Genomic DNA, 21,217 nt, shown 5'->3' with positions numbered 1-21,217 from the left:
TCTGTTATCCTAGCCATGTAATTCTCTTGGCTGCAAAATGAGGAAAGCGTCTCTGTTCAAATCTGACAAATCACTGAGTGGATTGACTGAAGTATCAATCTGCAAAAAACATGGAGAAGAATGATTTGTTGATTTTAAAACAATGTTTCAATTGTAAAATAACTGAATCATTTGGTTTTGACTATTCATTGAGTGCTATTAAGTGAGCACTGAATATATGCACTTCACAAAACTAAATATGGTTACTCGCCAAACACTTGCACTTCCATGGGTTTGCTCTAGGATGTCCTCATCCTCTTTAATCCAATCATCTGCATAATTTACAACTCTCCTTTTCCTTCTCTGTGAAAAGTCCAAATAATAAATGAGAATCAATTAAATCAGTTGCCAAAATAATATATGCCTTGAGGATGCAAGAGTGCTTTGGTCTGTTTTATCACGGAGTGCATTGGTGGTTGAAATTAGCCTGGCACCATGAACCTTTCATGTCGTATTTTTCTCTAAGGTAGAAATGTCCCTTTAGGTGGCACAATGAAGAATGCTTTAATCAAAGACTTGATTGCATACCACAGCCTGCTGACTATAGGGTAGGGGTTTTCAAACCTCTCCTTGGGGAGCCCACCCAGATGTTTCACAATTTTGTTGTAGCCTTGACCCAACTCACCTATTCAAGGGCTTGATGCTTAGGTGACAAGTTGAATCAGGTGAGCTAGCTATGGAATAGTTCAAATACATGAAACGGCTGCGGGTCCCTGAAGACAGATTTAAACCCCCCCGGAGTATCCATACAGTAATAACGCTAATTCATTCAGTGCCTCCTGGCGGTACCTTTGGGAAGTAACATAACCTTTCAGTTTTTCTAAGCCGAAACTACTGCATTGAAAATTCAGGAAAAACTTCTCACACACACATTTGAATAAACCATAGTATTATAGGGCAGAAAGGCTAAGGCACAAGAAAAAATGTATCCATTCGCATTACAAAGGATTTGGAGGTAGATATATTGCTTTATTTTCAACTCAACAGAAAAAGAAAATGTAACAAGTAGAAACAATGTATATAAACCAAGGACTACTAATGCCATGTATTGACCATTGAGAGGCTTTGAAGGCTCCAGTCGGCCATATGACACCCCTAGTAGGAGCAGTCCTCCATAGGAATTCTACAGTAGTTTAACTAAATGGATTCAAGGACAAAATTACATGTATTTAAGTATTTTTGTTGTTGTAGTGGGGACGGTAACATTAGTAATCTAAAAAAATAAATGTACTTTAAGGAAAATTTTCATATATTTTTTCACTTAATTTTGATGCTAAATAAGGGAGTGCCAAGATGGAGGCAAGGTGGTAGCGCCCCCTATCAGTCATCTAGAGTATACAGTATAACTCATTGAGTAGAAAACACTTGTAATAATCACTGAATTGATCAAAAAGAGAGCAATAAGTTCAAATACCTGCCCCACTCATTTACACCACTCACAAAAACATAATCCAAATCGTGTTTCACTATACTGTGTACGGTATAAAGGAAATAATATTTGAAATAAAGTGGATGATTTTTGGTATAGAAACACTGGCATATGAGGTGACTATGCTTAATTGTTTTAGTGAAAAAGTGAAAAATGTCAGTAGTAAGTTCCACCACCACTTATGGGCTCATGAAGTATCACAGCTAGCCAGTGGTGTAATCGGTGACTGATGGTGACTTATTCGACCCATCAATTGTGATCACCAAATCAATGTTCCATCACCACTATGTTGTAAGCGTGTTCTTTTTGCACTGCCGTCATGTTTTCTGGTGCAGATGTACCTCGCTCATCTTTCACAGTGGCCACGCATTTCATTGTAGAGATCTGTTTAGCCAAACTGTCCCTCAACACCTCTCCGCTGGTCTCATTGGACGCTAGCCACTCCTTCAGAGCCTCTGTCACCTTGCTTCCATCCTCAATCTTCACTGGCTCCAGCAAGTCTCCCGACCTAAGGCAGATGTTATGTAGCACGGTGCACACCGCTAGCACTTTGGGGATGAAGCTCGGGTGGAGTTCAAGAGGCTGCAGGAAGATCATGTGCCAGCGCTTCTTCATGATGCCGAAGGTCCTCTCGATGGAGGAGAGAGCCATGGCGTGATGCTGGTTGAACTGGACGTGCACCGGGTTCTGGTCAGACTTTGAATAGGGTGTGATGAGGCACACAGGCGTCTGTAGGCAAGGGTACCCGCCGTTGCCTAGGAGGAAGCATCCGGGTGGAGGGTAGAGGGCACATTTGTAAAGGGGACTGTGCCTCAGGATCCTCACGTCGGTCATAGACCCAGGCAGCCCCGCGAAGACGTCGATGAAGCTGCCCGTGTGGTCGCAGACCCCTTGGAAGTTGATGGTGGGGAGAGCCTTCTCAGGGAGGGGCTGGTCACCTGGACGCTGTTGGGGTTGCGGTACACCGGGGATCTTGACCCTGACGTGGCACCCACCTATGGCCCCCACAGCCTTCTCAAACACCGGGTGACGGGCCAGTCTGCCGAACCCTTGCACTGTGACAGCCAGCTCGCCTGAAGAGGGCTTGTTCACAATCTTCAGAGAGAGCTTGACCAGTTTGTCTGCAACGTCGCGGACGATGCTGGTAGCATTGGACAGAGGGATTCCGAAAGTCTCCGAGACAGTTTTATAGGAGGTCCCGTGGGCCAACCAGTAAATAAAGACGAGGATCTTGAATGTTGCCGTCTGTCTGTCTTGACCAGTCAGGGCCAAGGAGAACAGATAATTCAGAGATTCCCTCTTCAGTCGGTAGTCGGGATACGTGTCTCGTTCAGGATCACAGAAGACTTTGAGGATGGGAGTGGAGGGATTCAGCTTACTGCACTGAAGTAGACCTCCGTTCTGTAAGAAGACGACCAACTCTATGTAAGTAAACACGTAGAGGGACTTGGTAGCCTGCCTGGTAATCAGAGGCTTATGTCGATACAACACGCCACTTCTGTACATTCCAAAAGCTTCATGAGTTTTTTTTTATGTATCGGTCCTAGCTGTCTTTTTAGAGGATTGAGTTTGTTGTTCATTTCCAGATGCTGCTGGACCTTTGGAGACACTAAGATGACTGGGACGGGTTCACTTCTTGAAGAACATTTCCATTGTTTGGGTTTGATTATTTGACTGTTGTATTTTACTTCCCTTTCCCATCTTTTGTCATGTCTCTGATTAGTTGTTTTTTTTATGACCAAAACATGGCTCAATAGATCTGTATATCTCACAACCAACCATCTCAACAGCATGTGTGTTTGTATCACATAGGCCTTAACTAAGATTTTCTTTTTTAACTCTGATGGAAAGTGGACTGACCTGATGCTGGGTCATTGATGATCCTGGAGTTTCTTCCTCTGTTCTGTCTTTACTGTCTATTCTGTCGTCTCGCCACAGGCTTTGGCTCCACTCCTTATCAAACACCATGTCCACTTTGGGACACAGCTGCTCATCTGAAAACAGACACAGGTGCCATTACAGTAAATACAACGTTTGAAATTCACTTCAAAAAGGTTCATATGTACAGTCTGGGCAAAAGGTTATGTACTATTCTCAAACATAGAACTGTTATACGTCAAACTGTCACACTCACCTGTCACTGGAGATGGTGTGTCATGTTCTGTGTCATCATTTATTTCCTTCTTGATGCGAAGTACTTTCATTCCATCCTTCTCCATGGTAACAACTTTTAACAATTTCCACTGAAAATTTTACAAAACCGATTTTACACGAAGAGCAGTGCAGATGTAAAGTTTGGTAACAGAATGAGTAAAATCTCTCTTTTTTTAATGTTACTAAATTTTCCAAAAACTCTTAAATATCTACTTTGAATTAAGACAGAATGATGTCTGCAGAAAGAATGGGATGTCAGCAATGACATGACACCTTCACTTTGAAAAAATATATATTTTAGTTATTGAACTACAGTAAATTAAGTGGATTAACACCCTATAACACAATTATGGTGACAGAATGACATCATGGGTCTATGATTAGTACTACACAGATATGCATAATTAAGAATGTCATTCTCTTCATGGTACAAAAATATAATATCCTTTTGAGTATTATTCTAAATACGGGCTACCACATTTGGTTGGTCCGGGCTTGACCAAATCTGTACCAATCATGGACGTCTATGTTTCACAAGTTTGGACATCACAGTACAAACAGAACACAAAACGGCAGTAAGAAAAATTAAGAAAAAATATTGTGAATTCTTGACAGCTTCAGATGGTGCCTGCTCTTGGTGAAGGCTTCTATTCGTCTGGCAGCCGAGTTAGATGGTACTAGGGAGGGACAGGTTAGATGATGGTGGAGTTGGCTAGCCGGTCCTGACGTTGTTCTCAGTCCCCAGCCCTCGGTAGCCACAGGACGACTCCTCCACTAGTGATATGTAACATCCACTTGGGTGACGCTTCTTCTGCGTCCGATACGGCGCTAAAAGCTCACCACACGTCCGTCCAGTGTATAAAGCCACCCTCACTACAAGGGAGCCCTCTGCCATCTCCACACTGCAGTCCTCTCACTTTGGCTGGGTGAAACTAGAAGCGGTGCTGAATGCATCTTTGTAATGCAAACAGTAGTCAGGTAGCTAAGCAAACAAATCAACCTGCCATTCCACTGGTCAAGGCACCTAGACATATTCACTAGAAATTCAATTCAGTTATCAAACACACAAAAACATAATACAATTTAAAAAATAACACTTAAATCAACTAAATATGTACAATATTTTACAGGAGCTCTCCAACTGTACTGACCTATACTCTCCTATTTCCCTACTGTTGTCCAAACTTGTGAAACATATGTCTATGATTGGTTCAGATGTGGATTGACCAAATTTCAACTACTTTTCAACGTCCATGGAAACCTGGTGCTCAGTGGGTGAGGTGGCTGGTTACAGTAAATGGAAAGAGAGGGGACTCATGGGTAGGCGTCAGTAAGAGCCAATTGGAGAGAGACAGAAGAGAGACAGGGAGAGTGAGGGGGTTGTCCAGACTGTTTTCACACTCTTGCTTTGAACCCCACTGGAAAGGAAAATAAATAAAGTTATGAGCTGAACATAACAGTTATACCAGTGGAAGGGAGGATAGTAGCAGGAGACACTATGAGCTGAACATAACAGTTATACCAGAGGAAGGGAGGACAGTAGCAGGAGACACTATGAGCTGAACATAACAGTTATACCAGAGGAAGGGAGGACAGTAGCAGGAGACACTATGAGCTGAACATAACAGTTATACCAGAGGAAGGGAGGACAGTAGCAGGAGACACTATGAGCTGAACATAACAGTTATACCAGAGGAAGGGAGGACAGTAGCAGGAGACACTATGAGCTGAACATAACAGTTATACCAGAGGAAGGGAGGACAGTAGCAGGAGACACTATGAGCTGAACATAACAGTTATACCAGAGGAAGGGAGGACAGTAGCAGGAGACACTATGAGCTGAACATAACAGTTATACCAGAGGAAGGGAGGACAGTAGCAGGAGACACTATGAGCTGAACATAACAGTTATACCAGAGGAAGGGAGGACAGTAGCAGGAGACACTATGAGCTGAACATAACAGTTATACCAGAGGAAGGGAGGATAGTAGCAGGAGACACTATGAGCTGAACATAACAGTTATACCAGAGGAAGGGAGGACAGTAGCAGGAGACACTATGAGCTGAACATAACAGTTATACCAGAGGAAGGGAGGACAGTAACAGGAGACACTATGAGCTGAACATAACAGTTATACCAGAGGAAGGGAGGACAGTAGCAGGAGACACTATGAGCTGAACATAACAGTTATACCAGAGGAAGGGAGGACAGTAGCAGGAGACACTATGAGCTGAACATAACAGTTATACCAGAGGAAGGGAGGACAGTAGCAGGAGACACTATGAGCTGAACATAACAGTTATACCAGAGGAAGGGAGGACAGTAACAGGAGACACTATGAGCTGAACATAACAGTTATACCAGAGGAAGGGAGGACAGTAACAGGAGACACTATGAGCTGAACATAACAGTTATACCAGAGGAAGGGAGGACAGTAGCAGGAGACACTATGAGCTGAACATAACAGTTATACCAGAGGAAGGGAGGACAGTAGCAGGAGACACTATGAGCTGAACATAACAGTTATACCAGAGGAAGGGAGGACAGTAACAGGAGACACTATGAGCTGAACATAACAGTTATACCAGAGGAAGGGAGGACAGTAGCAGGAGACACTATGAGCTGAACATAACAGTTATACCAGAGGAAGGGAGGACAGTAGCAGGAGACACTATGAGCTGAACATAACAGTTATACCAGAGGAAGGGAGGACAGTAACAGGAGACACTATGAGCTGAACATAACAGTTATACCAGAGGAAGGGAGGACAGTAACAGGAGACACTATGAGCTGAACATAACAGTTATACCAGAGGAAGGGAGGACAGTAACAGGAGACCCTATGAGCTGAACATAACAGTTATACCAGAGGAAGGGAGGACAGTAGCAGGAGACACTATGAGCTGAACATAACAGTTATACCAGAGGAAGGGAGGACAGTAGCAGGAGACACTATGAGCTGAACATAACAGTTATACCAGAGGAAGGGAGGACAGTAGCAGGAGACACTATGAGCTGAACATAACAGTTATACCAGAGGAAGGGAGGACAGTAGCAGGAGACACTATGAGCTGAACATAACAGTTATACCAGAGGAAGGGAGGACAGTAGCAGGAGACACTATGAGCTGAACATAACAGTTATACCAGAGGAAGGGAGGACAGTAGCAGGAGACACTATGAGCTGAACATAACAGTTATACCAGAGGAAGGGAGGACAGTAGCAGGAGACACTATGAGCTGAACATAACAGTTATACCAGAGGAAGGGAGGACAGTAGCAGGAGACACTATGAGCTGAACATAACAGTTATACCAGAGGAAGGGAGGACAGTAGCAGGAGACACTATGAGCTGAACATAACAGTTATACCAGAGGAAGGGAGGACAGTAGCAGGAGACACTATGAGCTGAACATAACAGTTATACCAGTGGAAGGGAGGACAGTAACAGGAGACACTATGAGCTGAACATAACAGTATGTCAGTGGAAGAGAGGACAGTAACAGGAGACACTATGAGCTGAACATAACAGTTATACCAGAGGAAGGGAGGACAGTAACAGGAGACACTATGAGCTGAACATAACAGTAGGCCGGTGGAAGGTAGGACAGTAGCAGGAGACCCTATGAGCTGAACATAACAGTTATACCAGAGGAAGGGAGGACAGTAACAGGAGACACTATGAGCTGAACATAACAGTATGTCAGTGGAAGAGAGGACAGTAACAGGAGACACTATGAGCTGAACATAACAGTTATACCAGAGGAAGGGAGGACAGTAACAGGAGACACTATGAGCTGAACATAACAGTAGGCCGGTGGAAGGTAGGACAGTAGCAGGAGACACAACTGTGGTTTGTGTCTACTATGATTTCCTATTGTAGCCAATTCAGTTGCAGTCATTTTGCTAATCATTTTTTGGTCATTCAGTTACCGATTTGGAAACAGAGTGATACGTTTTAATCACTTAATAAATCATAAACCAAATGATCAGTAAACTACAACTAATTGGTAGCTCTACCTTTAATTGTTACTTCTGTAAACTTTCATAATCTTCCCACTTGAAGATATGTGGTGTTTTGGTAAAAGTATAACAATATATTTCCTAAACTTACAGGCTAATGATTTCTGCAAAACTACATTTAAATGTTGATATTAGTTGGTAGTGGTAACATTGTGTTTTGATGCATTTCAAATACCTTGTTAGACTTTCTCTGCTAGATGTAGTTTAAGAAAACATCCACTCCACTTTTTCCACTTAAACTACTGCCCAGCTGAACAGCACCTTATCATCTGAAGCTGTGGAAGACGGTTGCCCAAGACCTGCCAGATCTCTACATTGGTTTTGTTTGTTTTTACAGGATCTTTGCGATTCTCTTTGTATTATTATTAGTAGTAGTAGTAGTAGTAGTTAGAGGTCGACCGATGAATCGGAATGGCAGATTAATTAGGGCCGATTTCAAGTTTTCATAACAATCGGTAATCGGCATTTTTGGACACCGATTATGGCCGATTACATTGCACCCCACAAGGAGACTGCGTGGCAGGCTGACTACCTGTTATGCGAGTGCAGCAAGGAGCCAAGGTAAGATGCTAGCTAGCATTAAACTTATCGTATAAAAAACAATCAATCTTAACTACACATGGTTGATGATATTACTAGTTTATCTAGCTTGTCCTGCGTTGCATATAATCAATGTGGTGCCTGTTAATTTATCATTGAATCACAGCCTACTTCGCCAAACAGGTGATTTAACAAGCGCATTCGCGAAAAAAAAGCACTGTCGTTGCACCAATGTGTACCTAACCATAAACATCAATGCCTTTCTTCAAATCAATACACAAGTATATATTTTTAAACCTGCATATTTAGTTAATATTGCCTGCTAACATGAATTTCTTTTAACTAAGGAAATTGTGTGACTTCTCTTGCGTTCTGTGCAAGCAGAGTCAGGGTATATGCAGCAGTTTGGGCCGCCTGGCTCGTGGCAAACTGTGTGAAGACCATTTCTTCCTAACAAAGACCGTCATTAATTTGCCAGAATTGTAAATAATTATGACATAACATTGAAGGTTGTGCAATGTAACAGCAATATTTAGACTTAGGGATGCCACCCGTTAGATAAAATACAGAACGGTTCCGTATTTCCCTGAAAGAATAAACGTTTTGTTTTCGAAATGATAGTTTCCGGATTTGACCATATTAATGACCTAAGGCTCGTATTTCTGTGTGTTATTATATTATAATTAAGTCTATGATTTGATAGAGCAGTCTGACTGAGCGGTGGTAGGCAGCAGCAGGCTCGTAAGCATTCATTCAAACAGCACTTTCCTGCATTTGCCAGCAGCTCTTCGCTGTGCTTCAAGCATTGTGCTGTTTATGGCTTCAAGCCTATCAACTCCCGAGATTAGGCTGGCAATACTAAAGTACCTATTAGAACATCCAATAGTCAAAGGTATATGAAATATAAATGGTATAGAGAGAAATAGTCCTATAATAACTACAACCTAAAACTTCTTACCTGTGAATATTGAAGACTCATGTTAAAAGGAACCACCAGCTTTCATATGTTCTGAGCAAGGAACTTAAACGTTAGCTTTTTTACATGGCACATATTGCACTTTTACTTTCTTCTCCAACACTTTGTTTTTGCATTATTTAAACCAAATTGAACATGTTTCATTATTTATTTGAGACTAAATTGATTTTATTGATGTATTATATTAAGTTAAAATAAGTGTTCATTCAGTATTGTTGTAATTGTCATTATTACAAATATATATATATAAAAATTGACCGATTAATCGGTATCGGCTTTTTTTGGTCCTCCAATAGTTGGTATCGGCGTTGAAAAATCATAATCGGTCGACCTCTAGTAATAGTAGTAGTATCAAATCAAATTTTATTTGTCACATACACATGGTTAGCAGATGTTAATGCTAGTGTAGCGAAATGCTTGTGCTTCTAGTTCCGACAATGCAGTATTAGAATATGTACATAAAGATATATGAATGAGTGATGGTACAGAACAGCATAGGCAAGATGCAGTAGATGGTATAGAGTACAGTATATACATATGAGATGAGTAATATAGGGTATGTAAACATTATATTAAGTGGCATTGTTTAAAGTGGCTAGTGATACATTTTTACATAAATTTCCATCAATTCCCATTATTAAAGTGGCTGGAGTTGAGTCGGTATGTTGGCAGCGGCCACTAAATGTTAGTGGTGGCTGTTTAACAGTCTGATGGCCTTGAGATAGAAGCTGTTTTTCAGTCTCTCGGTCCCTGCTTTGATGCACCTGTAATGACCTCGCCTTCTGGATGATAGCGGGGTGAACAGGCAGTGGCTCGGGTGGTTGTTGTCCTTGATGATCTATATGGCCTTCCTGTGACATCGGGTGGTGTAGGTGTCCTGGAGGGCAGGTAGTGCCCCCGGTGATGCGTTGTGCAGACCTCACTACCCTCTGGAGAGCCTTACGGTTGTGGGCGGAGCAGTTGCCGTACCAGGCGGTGATACAGCCCGACAGGATGCTCTCGATTGTGCATCTGTAGAGGTTTGTGAGTGCTTTTGGTGACAAGCCGAATTTCTTCAGCCTCCTGAGGTTGAAGAGGCGCTTCTGCGCCTTCTTCACAATGCTGTCTGTGTGGGTGGACCAATTCAGTTTGTCCGTGATGTGTACGCCGAGGAACTTAAAACTTACTACCCTCTCCACTACTGTCCCGTCGATGTGGATAGGGAGGTGCTCCCTCTGCTGTTTCCTGAAGTCCACAATCATCTCCTTTGTTTTGTTGACGTTGAGTGTGAGGTTATTTTCCTGACACCACACACTCCGAGGGCCCTCAACTCCTCCCTGTAGGCCGTCTCGTCGTTGTTGGTAATCAAGCCTACCACTGTAGTGTCGTCCGCAAACTTGATGATTGAGTTGGAGGCGTGCATGGCCACGCAGTCGTGGGTGAACAGGGAGTATAGGAGAGGGCTCAGAACGCACCCTTGTGGGGCCCCAGTGTTGAGGATCAGCGGGGTGGAGATGTTGTTACCTACCCTCACCACCAGGGGGCGGCCCGTCAGGAAGTCCAGTACCCAGTTGCACAGGGCGGGGTCGAGATCCAGGGTCTCGAGCTTGATGACGAGTTTGGATGGTACTATGGTGTTAAATGCTGAGCTGTAATCGATGAACAGCATTCTCACATAGGTATTCCTCTTGTCCAGATGGGTTAGGGCAGTGTGCAGTGTGGTTGCGATTGCGTCGTCTGTGGACCTATTGGGTCGGTAAGCAAATTGGAGTGGGTCTAGGGTGTCAGGTAGGGTTGAGGTGATATGGTCCTTGACTAGTCTCTCAAAGCACTTCATGATGACGGAAGTGAGTGCTACTGAGCGGTAGTCGTTTAGCTCAGTTACCTTAGCTTTCTTGGGAACAGGAACAATGGTGGCCCTCTTGAAGCATGTGGGAACAGCAGACTGGGATAAGGATTGATTGAATATGTCCGTAAACACACCAGCCAGCTGGTCTGCGCATGCTCTGAGGACGCGGCTGGGAATGCCGTCTGGGCCTGCAGCCTTGCGAGGGTTAACACGTTTAAATGTTTTACTCACCTCGGCTGCAGTGAAGGAGAGCCCGCAGGTTTTGGTAGCGGGCCGTGTCAGTGGCACTGTATTGTCCTCAAAGCGAGCAAAAAAGTTATTTAGTCTGTCTGGGAGCAAGACATCCTGGTCCGCGACGGGGCTGGTTTTCCTTTTGTAATCCGTGATTGACTGTAGACCCTGCCACATACCTCTTGTGTCTGAGCTGTTGAATTGCGACTCTACTTTGTCTCTATACTGGCACTTAGCTTGTTTGATTGCCTTGCGGAGGGAATAGCTACACTGTTTGTATTCGGTCATGTTTCCGGTCACCTTGCCCTGGTTAAAAGCAGTGGTTCGCGCTTTCAGTTTCACGCGAATGCTGCCATCAATCCACGGTTTCTGGTTTGGGAATGTTTTAATCGTTGCTGTGGGTATTACGTCGCCGATGCACTTTCTAATGAACTCGCTCACCGAATCAGCGTATTCGTCAATGTTGTTGTTGGACGCAATGCGGAACATATCCCAATCCACGTGATCGAAGCAGTCTTGAAGCGTGGGATCAGATTGGTCGGACCAGCGTTGAACAGACCTGAGCGCTGGAGCTTCTTGTTTTAGTTTCTGTTTGTAGGCTGGAAGCAACAAAATGGAGTCGTGGTCAGCTTTTCCGAAAGGAGGGCGGGGGAGGGCCTTATATGCGTTGCGGAAGTTAGAATAACAATGATCCAGGGTTTTACCAGCCCTGGTAGCACAATCGATATGCTGATAGAATTTAGGGAGTTTTGTTTTCAGATTAGCCTTGTTAAAATCCCCAGCTACGATGAATGCAGCCTCAGGGTGTGTGGTTTCCAGTTTACATAGAGTCAGATAAAGTTCGTTCAGGGCCATCGATGTGTCTGCTTGAGGGGGGAATATATACGGCTGTGATTATAATCAAAGAGAATTCCCTTGGTAGATAATGCGGTCCACATTTGATTTTGAGGAATTCTAAGTCAGGTGAACAGAATGACTTGAGTTCCTGTATGTTGTTATGATCACACCACGTCTCGTAGATCATAAGGCATACCCCCCCGCCCCTCTTCTTACCAGAAAGATGTTTGTTTCTGTCGGCGCGATGCGTGAAGAAACCAGCTGGCTGCACCGACTCCGTTAGCGTCTCTCGAGTGAGCCATGTTTCCGTGAAGCAAAGAACGTTACAGTCTCTGATGTCTCTCTGGAAGGCAACCCTTGCTCGGATTTCATCAACCTTGTTGTCAAGAGACTGGACATTGGCGAGTAGTATGCTAGGGAGTGGAGCGCGATGTGCCCGTCTCCGAAGCCTGACCAGAAGATCGCTTCGTTTGCCCCTTTTACGGCGTCGTTGTTTAGGGTCGCCGGCTGGGATCAGATCCATTGTACTGGGTGGAAGGCAAAACACAGGATCTGCTTCGGGAGGGTCATATTCCTGGTCGTAATGATAGTGAGTTGACGTTGCTCTTATATTCAGTAGTTCCTCCCGACTGTATGTAATGAAACCTAAGATTACCTGGGGTACCAATGTAAGAAAAAACAAAATACTGCATAGTTTCCTAGGAACGCGAAGCGAGGCGGCCATCTCTGTCGGCGCCGGAAGTTAGAAAAATGGATCTTAGTAGTAAGATCCATTTTCCATGTTTGACCCAAAAATCAGTCTTTGCTTATTCCTAATTTTTAGGATGGAAAATGGTTGAAACATTTATATATGCCTTAATTTTTTTTTAAACATATAGCCTCTTAGCTTTCATTTGACACCAAATTTGATGTGCTCCTATGAACTACACATAATTAGTACTCATGGGCCTTTTACATGGAAATGCCCGTATACAAACCTGGGATTGGCCAGCGGCTCCTGAGATTGCAGCCCTGCACCTGTCTTCTCTCCCTTTCCATCTTCTTTTGTGTGGACAAATTCATCTATACAATTACCATAAACAGAAGAAACCATAAAATACATGTTTGATTATTTGCCAAAAAATAAATCGTGTAACAAAGCCAATGCAATCAACTTAGTTTCCAACCATCCACACGAGTTACATTTCCTGCCATCAGCTTCATGACGACGAGCGACAGAACGCTGCTTTGCCACCTTCGACTCTCCTTCCAAAATGTGCAGCTTCTTTTTATTCGATTCGTTTTCGACTTTTAATGCTTCGTTCTCCAGTTTACTCTTGGGCAACTGTTGGCGAAGGACCACGGCACTGTCCTCTACAAGTCGGACTATTTCCACGACCGCTGCCGTCACTACCGCGTTCATGAGAGAGGTTAGCTGACTTTGAAAGTGGCCAGCATTCTCCATTGTCATTTGCTAATAAATCTTAAACTTTTTTTAGAAAACAATAATGTGATGAATTGTCATCCAAACCTACACGTATTCACGTTGTCTTCTACCTTTGCCTGGCAAATTGTAAACAATGCTTGTGCGTGACTTCCTATTTGGGGAGGAGCTATTGACGTGTTGGTCATGCTGTATGGTGTGGTGCAAGTACCAAAATGAATTTAGAATTTTATGATTTCAATTTGAGATTAAGATTTTAAAATGTACTTGCACAACTATTAAGCAAGCAACTATGCTGTCACTGGTCAAACAATATTATATTAACTTCATAGGCTATAAATTGTCTTTCTATTTTAAAATGTGCCTTCCCACTGTAATCTCAATATTAATCAACTACAGTATATTTAGAATACCAGGAGAAATGCAAAAACACACATTTAAAACATGTCAATAATCTTATTTAATCTGTTAAAATGTATTTAATTCATGAGTCATATAACATTATTCAATAGAAAATGAACAGAAAGATGAGAACATTTTAATAAATCTGACAGTCCTCTACGAACACTACGTTGGTATCACAGTACCACACATCTATGGTTGCGACATGAATCATCACTGAGGTAGCATTTCAAATAAAAACAATTACTCTACACCCACATTGCATTGCCATTTTGACTTATCTAACTCATCTTCCAGATCCCAGGATTTGAATTCTGGGCAACCCCAGCTCTGTCCCGAACCGCTTCTCACCATAATGATGCTCTTGATTTTGATCTCTGGCCTCAGGTCTACAAAAGCCATCTTCCCAAGCTCCTCTGCAAATCCTGCCAAATGAAAATTCCTTTCTATTGGAAACTATTCGCACCACCCCGGTTTGGGTTTCCATTTCACTATGAGTCACCCGGATCCCTTATTTGTGATGTTGGTGTTGTGTTGGAAATTCCCCTTGTTCCTCAGTTTCTCCAGCAAAACTTTCCACTGAGAAATAAGCCTTTTCAGTGTTCTCTTTCCCATGCTGTTTCAATTTTCGATTGGCACTCTCTACATACAAATATACTGGTCTTGACAGAAGGGGAGGAAAAAATGTGGGGGTGAGGTTCTCTTTTGCACTGTTCAAATGATTATCCTTCGTATTTGTTTAAGTTCAAATAGTGATTGAACGAACCGTACACAGATCCATAACAGCATAAGTTTCGAAAACCGTTTCGCTAGTGATGATTGATGTTTCTAAACGTTGAAACACAGCATCATAATTGTAATTCACACGCAGCCAACCATGGGTGGAGCTAACCGCTGAAAACCCTATCGATAAGAAGAAAGGTTTTCGAGAGCTAGCTACCTTTCTTCTTTCTTATAAAGATAGCTAGCTAGCTACCTTTACCAGGAGCTGGAATTCCAACATGACAACGACAAATGGAACATTGTCGATCCCCCGCTGTCAACAGTTCTGCTTCTAAACTTTGTAACTTATTTTTGTTAGATTCATCCAACAGTTTCAGTGCTTTGTTGTCAGTGGTGGAAAAAGTACCCAATTATCGTACTTGAGTAAAAGTAAAGATACCTTAATAGAAAATAACTCAAGTGAAAGTCACCCAGTAAAATACTACTTGAGTAAAAGTCTAAAAGTATTTAAATATACGTAAGTATGAAAAGTAAATGTAATTGCAAAAATATACTTTAGTATCAAAAGTAAAAGTATAAATCATTTCAAATTTCTTTTAGTAAGCAAAACAGATGGCACAATTTTTGTTTTTTATTTATTTATCGATAGCCAGGGGGACACTCCAACACTCTGACATAATTTACAAACCAAGCATTTGTGTTTTGGGGGTCTGACAGGTCAGAGGCAGTAGGCCAGGGATGTTCTCTTGATAAGTGCGTGAATTGGATCATTTTCCTGTCCTGCTAAGCATTCGAAATGTAATGAATACTTTTAGGTGTCAGGGAAAATGTATGGAGTAAAAAGTACACTCTTTAGGGATGTAGTGAAGAAAATTTTTAAAAAATAGTAAAGTACAGATACCACAAAAACTACTTAAGTAGTACTTTAAAGTATTTTTACTTAAGTACTTTACACCATTGTTCGTTCTCAAGTTTAATCTTGGACACCTCCAGCCGAAGTTGAAAATGCGCCATCCTCTACAATTCCCAGTCGTTCGAGGACCACAATTTTCAAAACCGGGTTCAAGACAGATGTTAGCTGAGTTTTTAAATAGTCACAATTCGCCATAATTGTCTTTTTATACAATGACACGTATGTGAATGTATGAACGTGCTAATTCCTTTGAGGATTCTGCTGCTAGCTTCTTTCCTTAGCATGCCTGTCAAGGAAAGAAATCAACATAAAAGCATTGCCACCATAGAGAAAGGAACACTGCCATCTACCGGATATAAACTGGTCGCACAGGTGCCTTCCTAAAACTATTTTGGGCAGACAGCTCTTGCGGTCAGAAGTAAGCAAATTAAGATTAATCAAACTTCGATTCTAAAATCCCATTGTAAACTTGAAACCCTGTTCTTTTATACTACTCTGGAAAAAGTTGCAAAAACCGAAAGGTGAACGAGTATACATCGTTTTAGACATGCACTTTTGCCTCATTGAAGAAAGAGGGTTCAGGTTCTGAAGTCCAAGGTAAATTGGCAGTGGCAGATTTTAGACAACTGTGCAGTGTGCAAATGTGCACCATGGTTATCTCTGACATAAAGTAGCCTATAGACTTTGAGACTGCAGAGGAGAACACATAACTCTTTTATAGTCAGGTTGATCTTACACAATTCTAGTCAAAACCTGTATGTCGTTGTTGAACACATAGAGGTCTTCTCTGTCTCTACCTACTCCGCTACAATGGTGTCTGGGAGGTTGATGTCCGTGGCCCTCCTCATTCTCTGTGGGTGTCAGGGCACACACAGTGGTAATGTGCTGGTCTTTCCTGGGGAGTTCAGTCACTGGCTCAACATGCGTGTGATCCTGGAGGAACTAGTGGAGCGAAACCATAGTGTCACAGTGCTGGTTTGCTCTGCCTCACCTACAGTCAACTATACCAAACCAGAGGGTTTCAGCTTCAAGGTGTATAATGTTCCTTTTGAGAGACGTGATTTGGAGTCTCTCCAGGAGGACTTCCTAAACTTCTGGATATACGAGGCTCAGAACGCCTCAATGTTGCAGGTGGGCCTGAAGATCCGGGAGGTGTTGGAAAGTATGACAGCTCTACATCTCAACATGTGTGATGCCATGTTCCACAACAAAGAGCTTATGGACACACTGAGACAGTGGGAGTTTGACGCAGTCCTTTCTGATCCAATGATGCCATGCAGTGACTTAATGGCAGATGCTCTTAACGTGCCTTTCATTATCTCGTTGAGGTTTACATTTGGCATGGTTATGGAGAGGCACTGCGGGCAGATACCAGCGCCCCCCTCTTTTGTTCCTGCCCCCCCTTTGACGTACACAGACCAAATGAGTTTTTTTGAGCGGGTCCACAATTTTGTTACATATATGATACATTCTAGCTTTTTCTTTATACACTCCCTACAGACCATGGATAAATACTACAGTGGGATCAAGGGTAAGTTGATCAGAAAATTTGTCAAAAAGTTGGAAGGGTCCTTGCACCACAAGCTCAATCTCAGGTTTGGTTTTTATAAAGATTGGAATATCTACAAGAAGAATGTAATATCATAACTTGGTTTATTTGTGTATATCTTTGATTAAGTGGATAAGCAGAATCAAGTTAGGCACTCCTTTGACAGAGCTCTGATTGAAGCAGTTTTTTCCCCATTGACGTTATATATAGGGCTAGGTCTACAGTATACTAAAGCTGTTCTGTGTGCAAATCTGCAACATGTTTGTTATTGAATGCTTATTATGCACAATGGCTTTTTTTAGTACAATAACTGTTACATTCTGAGAGAGAGAATCCGCTGTAAAAGTTGTAACAATATAATTACTGATTAGATTGTATAGGTTTTGTGGACCACTTATTCAGCAGTACTGCGTCTCATTCATAATGCATCTCGACATTTATCAGGCAGACCTACGACTTTATGCGAGATCTTGGGGAAGGCAGATATCTGGTTGATACGGACCTACTGGGACTTTGAGTATCCTCGACCTTTCCTTCCCAACTTTAAATTTGTGGGAGGCCTTCACTGCAAACCTGCAAAACCACTTTCAAAAGTAAGGCTTTTAAACACAAACGTATCAACTGTCTTACAAGATACTGAACCAAGTCCGTCTATTGGGCTGATATCATTGAATCATAAGGCAACAGATTGTGTTGAATTTCAGGCCATGGAGGAGTTTGTGCAAAGTTCAGGAGATGATGGAATTGTGGTGTTTTCCCTGGGATCCATGATCAAGAACCTCACCAAAGAGAGGGGAAACACCATAGCCACTGCATTGGGACAAATACCACAGAAGGTTAGTCTGTTGCTTTTTTTAAATAGCTTTGTAACATTGTTATAAGTAGAGGTGTCATCATCTCCTTGATCCCGATATTTGATCCATTTGTACGATTCAAACAAGCTAGCTAACAGTTTTCCTTTACATAGAATTCTGTCAGAGATATTGCATTTGGCCATCAGGGACCCTTCAAAAAAACATAGCTTCTGGTTATAAGTACCGTTTCATTGCAAATTCTCATTCATATTCCTGTTTTCTCACCATAGGTGCTGTGGAGATACAGTGGGGAGAAACCAGAGACTCTTGCCCCCAACACAAGAGTTTATGAATGGATTCCACAAAATGATTTACTTGGTGATGTGTCTTTCTTGATAACAGTCATAAACATATAAACATTCCTTGCGTACAACAGTGTTCAACAACCCTGCTTCCTCTCGTTGTGTTGTATGAAAAAGGTCATCCAAAGACCAAAGCCTTCGTCACCCACGGTGGGACTAATGGACTATATGAATCCATTTACCATGGAGTCCCAATGGTGGGCATCCCCTTGTTCGCTGACCAGCCAGACAATATCATGCACATGAAAAACAAGGGAGCTGCTGTAATGGTGGACTTCAACAAGATGACATCCAAAGACCTTGTTGATGGCCTCAACTGTGTGATCAATGATCCATCGTAAGTCACAAATACACAACTGGTTTCCTCACTAACTGGTTTCCTCACGCCAACCTTTTGGGCAACTGTTGAAAATGTGCAGTGAAATAACTGTCTCTATTCCCCTTTCACCAGGTATAAAGCAAGCATGATGAGGCTGTCAAGAATCCACCACGACCAACCAATGAAACCCTTGGATACAGCTGTGTTCTGGATCGAATTTGTGATGCGTAACAAAGGGGCTAAGCACTTGAGGGTGGAGGCCCATAACTTGAGCTGGTACCAGTACAACTGCCTAGATGTGGCAGCTGCTCTGCTCACCATAGTGGCACTTGTCATAGTTGTATCCATTAAAACATGCATTTTCTGCTTCCGCAAGTGCTGCAAGAAAACTAAATCAAGACAGAAGACAGAGTGACCCCTTGAAATAATGTTAAAGGGTCGTTCCACCAAATTAGTACCTTGTTTGGTAGTGTAACTTCGTGAAAAATAAATGTTTTATTTCACCTCATTTTAACATTCTGTCACAAATATGCATGTTGAACTTTAATTTAAAAAATGTTTTGCCCACCTCATGGTTAAATGGAAAAAAATACTATGGTAAGTGCCTATTATTAATTGCCAAATAAAGTTTAGCCGAGTTGACTGTAACAGGGTTGACGATGTCATCTTAAATCTGCCATAAATCCAGTTGTGATGGGGAATCAAAGCTTGTTGTGTGCAACAGGGAGGACCGAAGACAGAAAATAAGAGTGACCACCTGAAATATTGTTAATGTCAGGTATTATTGCATTGAAAGTATCATGTGCACGTTTGTGAAGTCTTAAATACTAGTTGAATGCATTCACATGCTTTGAGCTTGTTGAGAAATGCTGATTGGCTAATAGCCTACAAGCTGTGTCAACCATAAACCAACAGCACAGCTATCATGCTTGTAAACCAATCATAGTGTTCCAAAACCATATGAATAGATTGTTCTTTATAAATAATGGTTTGTTACATTTAACTGCCGAAAATGCTGTTATGAGGGGAATTTGCTTAGTACACGTGTCAAATTCATTCCACAGAGGGCCGAGTGTCTGCGGGTTTTCACTCCTCCCTTGTACTTGATTGATGAATTAAGGTTACTAATTAGTAAAGAACTCCCCTCACCTGGTTGTCTAGGTCTTAATTGAAATTAAAAACCAAAAACCTGCAGACACTAGGCTCTCCGTGGAATGACTTTGACCCCTGCCTTAGTAGGTGACGTCAGAGGTCAGCATGTGGGAGAAGTCGGAGCTGAGAGATGATAGTTGAGTTTCCCACTTGTAATTAGGAGTTGGAGGGGCATTCAAGTGGATTTTTCCCAGTTGTATTTGTTAAAATACCACCTTCCCACTTGGTTATGAATGCAGCATTAATAGTGGGGAAACTCGTCTATCATCACAGGCTGACCTCTGATGTTACCTACTAAGAAAATAACTGCATTTTCAGCAGTTAAATGTAACAACGGAAAACTATTTATAAAGAACAATCTATTCATATGGTTTTCAAACACTATGATTGGTTTACAAGCATGATAGCTGTACTTTTAGTTTATGGTTTACACATGCCCTTATGGCGATGACTTTTTGCAAATCCAATCAGTTTTCCACGTTGAGGTCATCACATTGATAAAAAATGCTTTAAATGACATATAAACAACGGTGAATCAACAAGTTTTTTATCCTAGTGGCACACCCCTAAGTCTCAATATACACAGAACACCCACACTCTTATACTTGTGCATATATTTAACATTATGCCAAATGTATGGCAAAATCAATTGAACATATGGCCTTCTCTTATGTACCAGTCGTAATTATACATTTATAGTGATACAGCTAAATGTGGGTGAGCTCAAACCAGTGGAGTAGAGTTAGGGTGACCTGACACGCTCTTTCCGCCCACAGACTACTGAGCAAAGTCTCTTCCACTGCTCCAGTCAATTTCTCTGTATTACAGTAAAGGTAATCTAAGTTAGCCCAGAAATCAGATGTTTCGTTTACACAAGAGATTACAGTAAAGGCAATGCTACAACCAATATTGTATATTTTCCCAAATCCAATGATAATGAACCTAGAAAAGGAATATCATGAGAAAAACACCTTGGCCCTCATTTGAAACCTGTACATTTTCAGTTGTGAGAGAATTTTGACGTACCTTTCCGTGTTCGTTCCCTTGTCCCTCAGCTTCCAATCCCAGCAAAGTGAGACATAAACCCAGCAGCAGTCCACCTGACATCATCTTCAACGAGCCACCCTACCAGTATCCAGAACCACACAGTAGTTGATCCATTCCACTCACTTTGAACTAACCCTGTGGTAGTAGTGGTGGGGCTAGTGATCTACCGTGACACTCTGACGCCTGACTTGGAGTGAGCCAGAGCTACGTGAGCCCGTCAGAATCCTACCTTCAAATCCGTGGAGGCTGCTGAGGGGAGGACGGCTCATAATAATGGCTGGAATGGAGCAAATGGAATGGAATCAAACACATGGAAGCCATGTGTTTAATGTATTTGATACCATTCCACCATTTTGCTCCAGCCATTACCACTAGCCCATCCTCCCCAATTAAGATGCCACCAACCTCCTGTGCTTCAAAGAGACCATAGGGCAAATACACTATATATACAAAAGTATGTGGATTCGGCTATTCCAG

General features: G+C 42.3%; 2 protein-coding genes across 4 annotated transcripts; one reads left to right on the top strand and one right to left on the bottom strand.

The window, feature by feature from the left end:
* Positions 1–357: 357 nt before the first annotated feature.
* Positions 358–20,950, bottom strand: LOC139534606 (uncharacterized). Of its 3 annotated transcripts, none has more exons than XM_071333873.1 (5): positions 20,720–20,950; positions 13,034–13,118; positions 3,603–3,711; positions 3,329–3,462; positions 358–2,869 (listed from the first exon to the last, which is right to left on the bottom strand). In XM_071333873.1, exons 3-5 carry the CDS (start codon positions 3,685–3,687, stop codon positions 1,736–1,738), a joined length of 1,353 nt encoding a protein of 450 aa, XP_071189974.1. In that variant the 5' UTR covers positions 3,688–3,711; positions 13,034–13,118; positions 20,720–20,950; the 3' UTR covers positions 358–1,735. The 3 variants fall into 3 exon arrangements, with proteins under 3 accessions (XP_071189974.1, XP_071189973.1, XP_071189975.1); XM_071333872.1 differs by lacking the exon at positions 20,720–20,950 and adding an exon at positions 13,239–13,639; XM_071333874.1 differs by lacking the exons at positions 13,034–13,118; positions 20,720–20,950 and having other exon boundaries at positions 359–2,869; positions 3,603–5,228.
* Positions 16,191–19,189, top strand: LOC139534604 (UDP-glucuronosyltransferase 2A1-like). Its single transcript, XM_071333868.1, has 6 exons — positions 16,191–17,048; positions 17,511–17,659; positions 17,771–17,902; positions 18,151–18,238; positions 18,340–18,559; positions 18,674–19,189. Exons 1-6 carry the CDS (start codon positions 16,328–16,330, stop codon positions 18,954–18,956), a joined length of 1,593 nt encoding a protein of 530 aa, XP_071189969.1. The 5' UTR covers positions 16,191–16,327; the 3' UTR covers positions 18,957–19,189.
* Positions 20,951–21,217: the final 267 nt, after the last annotated feature.

This window comes from Salvelinus alpinus, chromosome 11 (genome assembly GCF_045679555.1).
Source record: "Salvelinus alpinus chromosome 11, SLU_Salpinus.1, whole genome shotgun sequence".
Taxonomy (NCBI): Eukaryota; Metazoa; Chordata; class Actinopteri; order Salmoniformes; family Salmonidae; genus Salvelinus; species Salvelinus alpinus.
This window is presented reverse-complemented; position numbering and strand designations above follow the sequence as displayed.

What these genes read in the sequence shown, in the direction of transcription:
- LOC139534606 (XM_071333873.1), bottom strand. Translation starts at nt 3,687, where the DNA reads ATGGAGAAGGATGGAATGAAAGTACTTCGCATCAAGAAGGAAATAAAT. An exon ending in CACACCATCTCCAGTGACAG is followed by an intron (nt 3,463 to 3,602) that starts GTGAGTGTGACA and finishes GTCTGTTTTCAG; the next exon opens with ATGAGCAGCTGTGTCCCAAA. An exon ending in CATCAATGACCCAGCATCAG is followed by an intron (nt 2,870 to 3,328) that starts GTCAGTCCACTT and finishes GTCTTCTTACAG; the next exon opens with AACGGAGGTCTACTTCAGTG.
- LOC139534604 (XM_071333868.1), top strand. Translation starts at nt 16,328, where the DNA reads ATGGTGTCTGGGAGGTTGATGTCCGTGGCCCTCCTCATTCTCTGTGGG. An exon ending in TGGGACAAATACCACAGAAG is followed by an intron (nt 17,903 to 18,150) that starts GTTAGTCTGTTG and finishes TTCTCACCATAG; the next exon opens with GTGCTGTGGAGATACAGTGG. An exon ending in TCCACAAAATGATTTACTTG is followed by an intron (nt 18,239 to 18,339) that starts GTGATGTGTCTT and finishes TGTATGAAAAAG; the next exon opens with GTCATCCAAAGACCAAAGCC.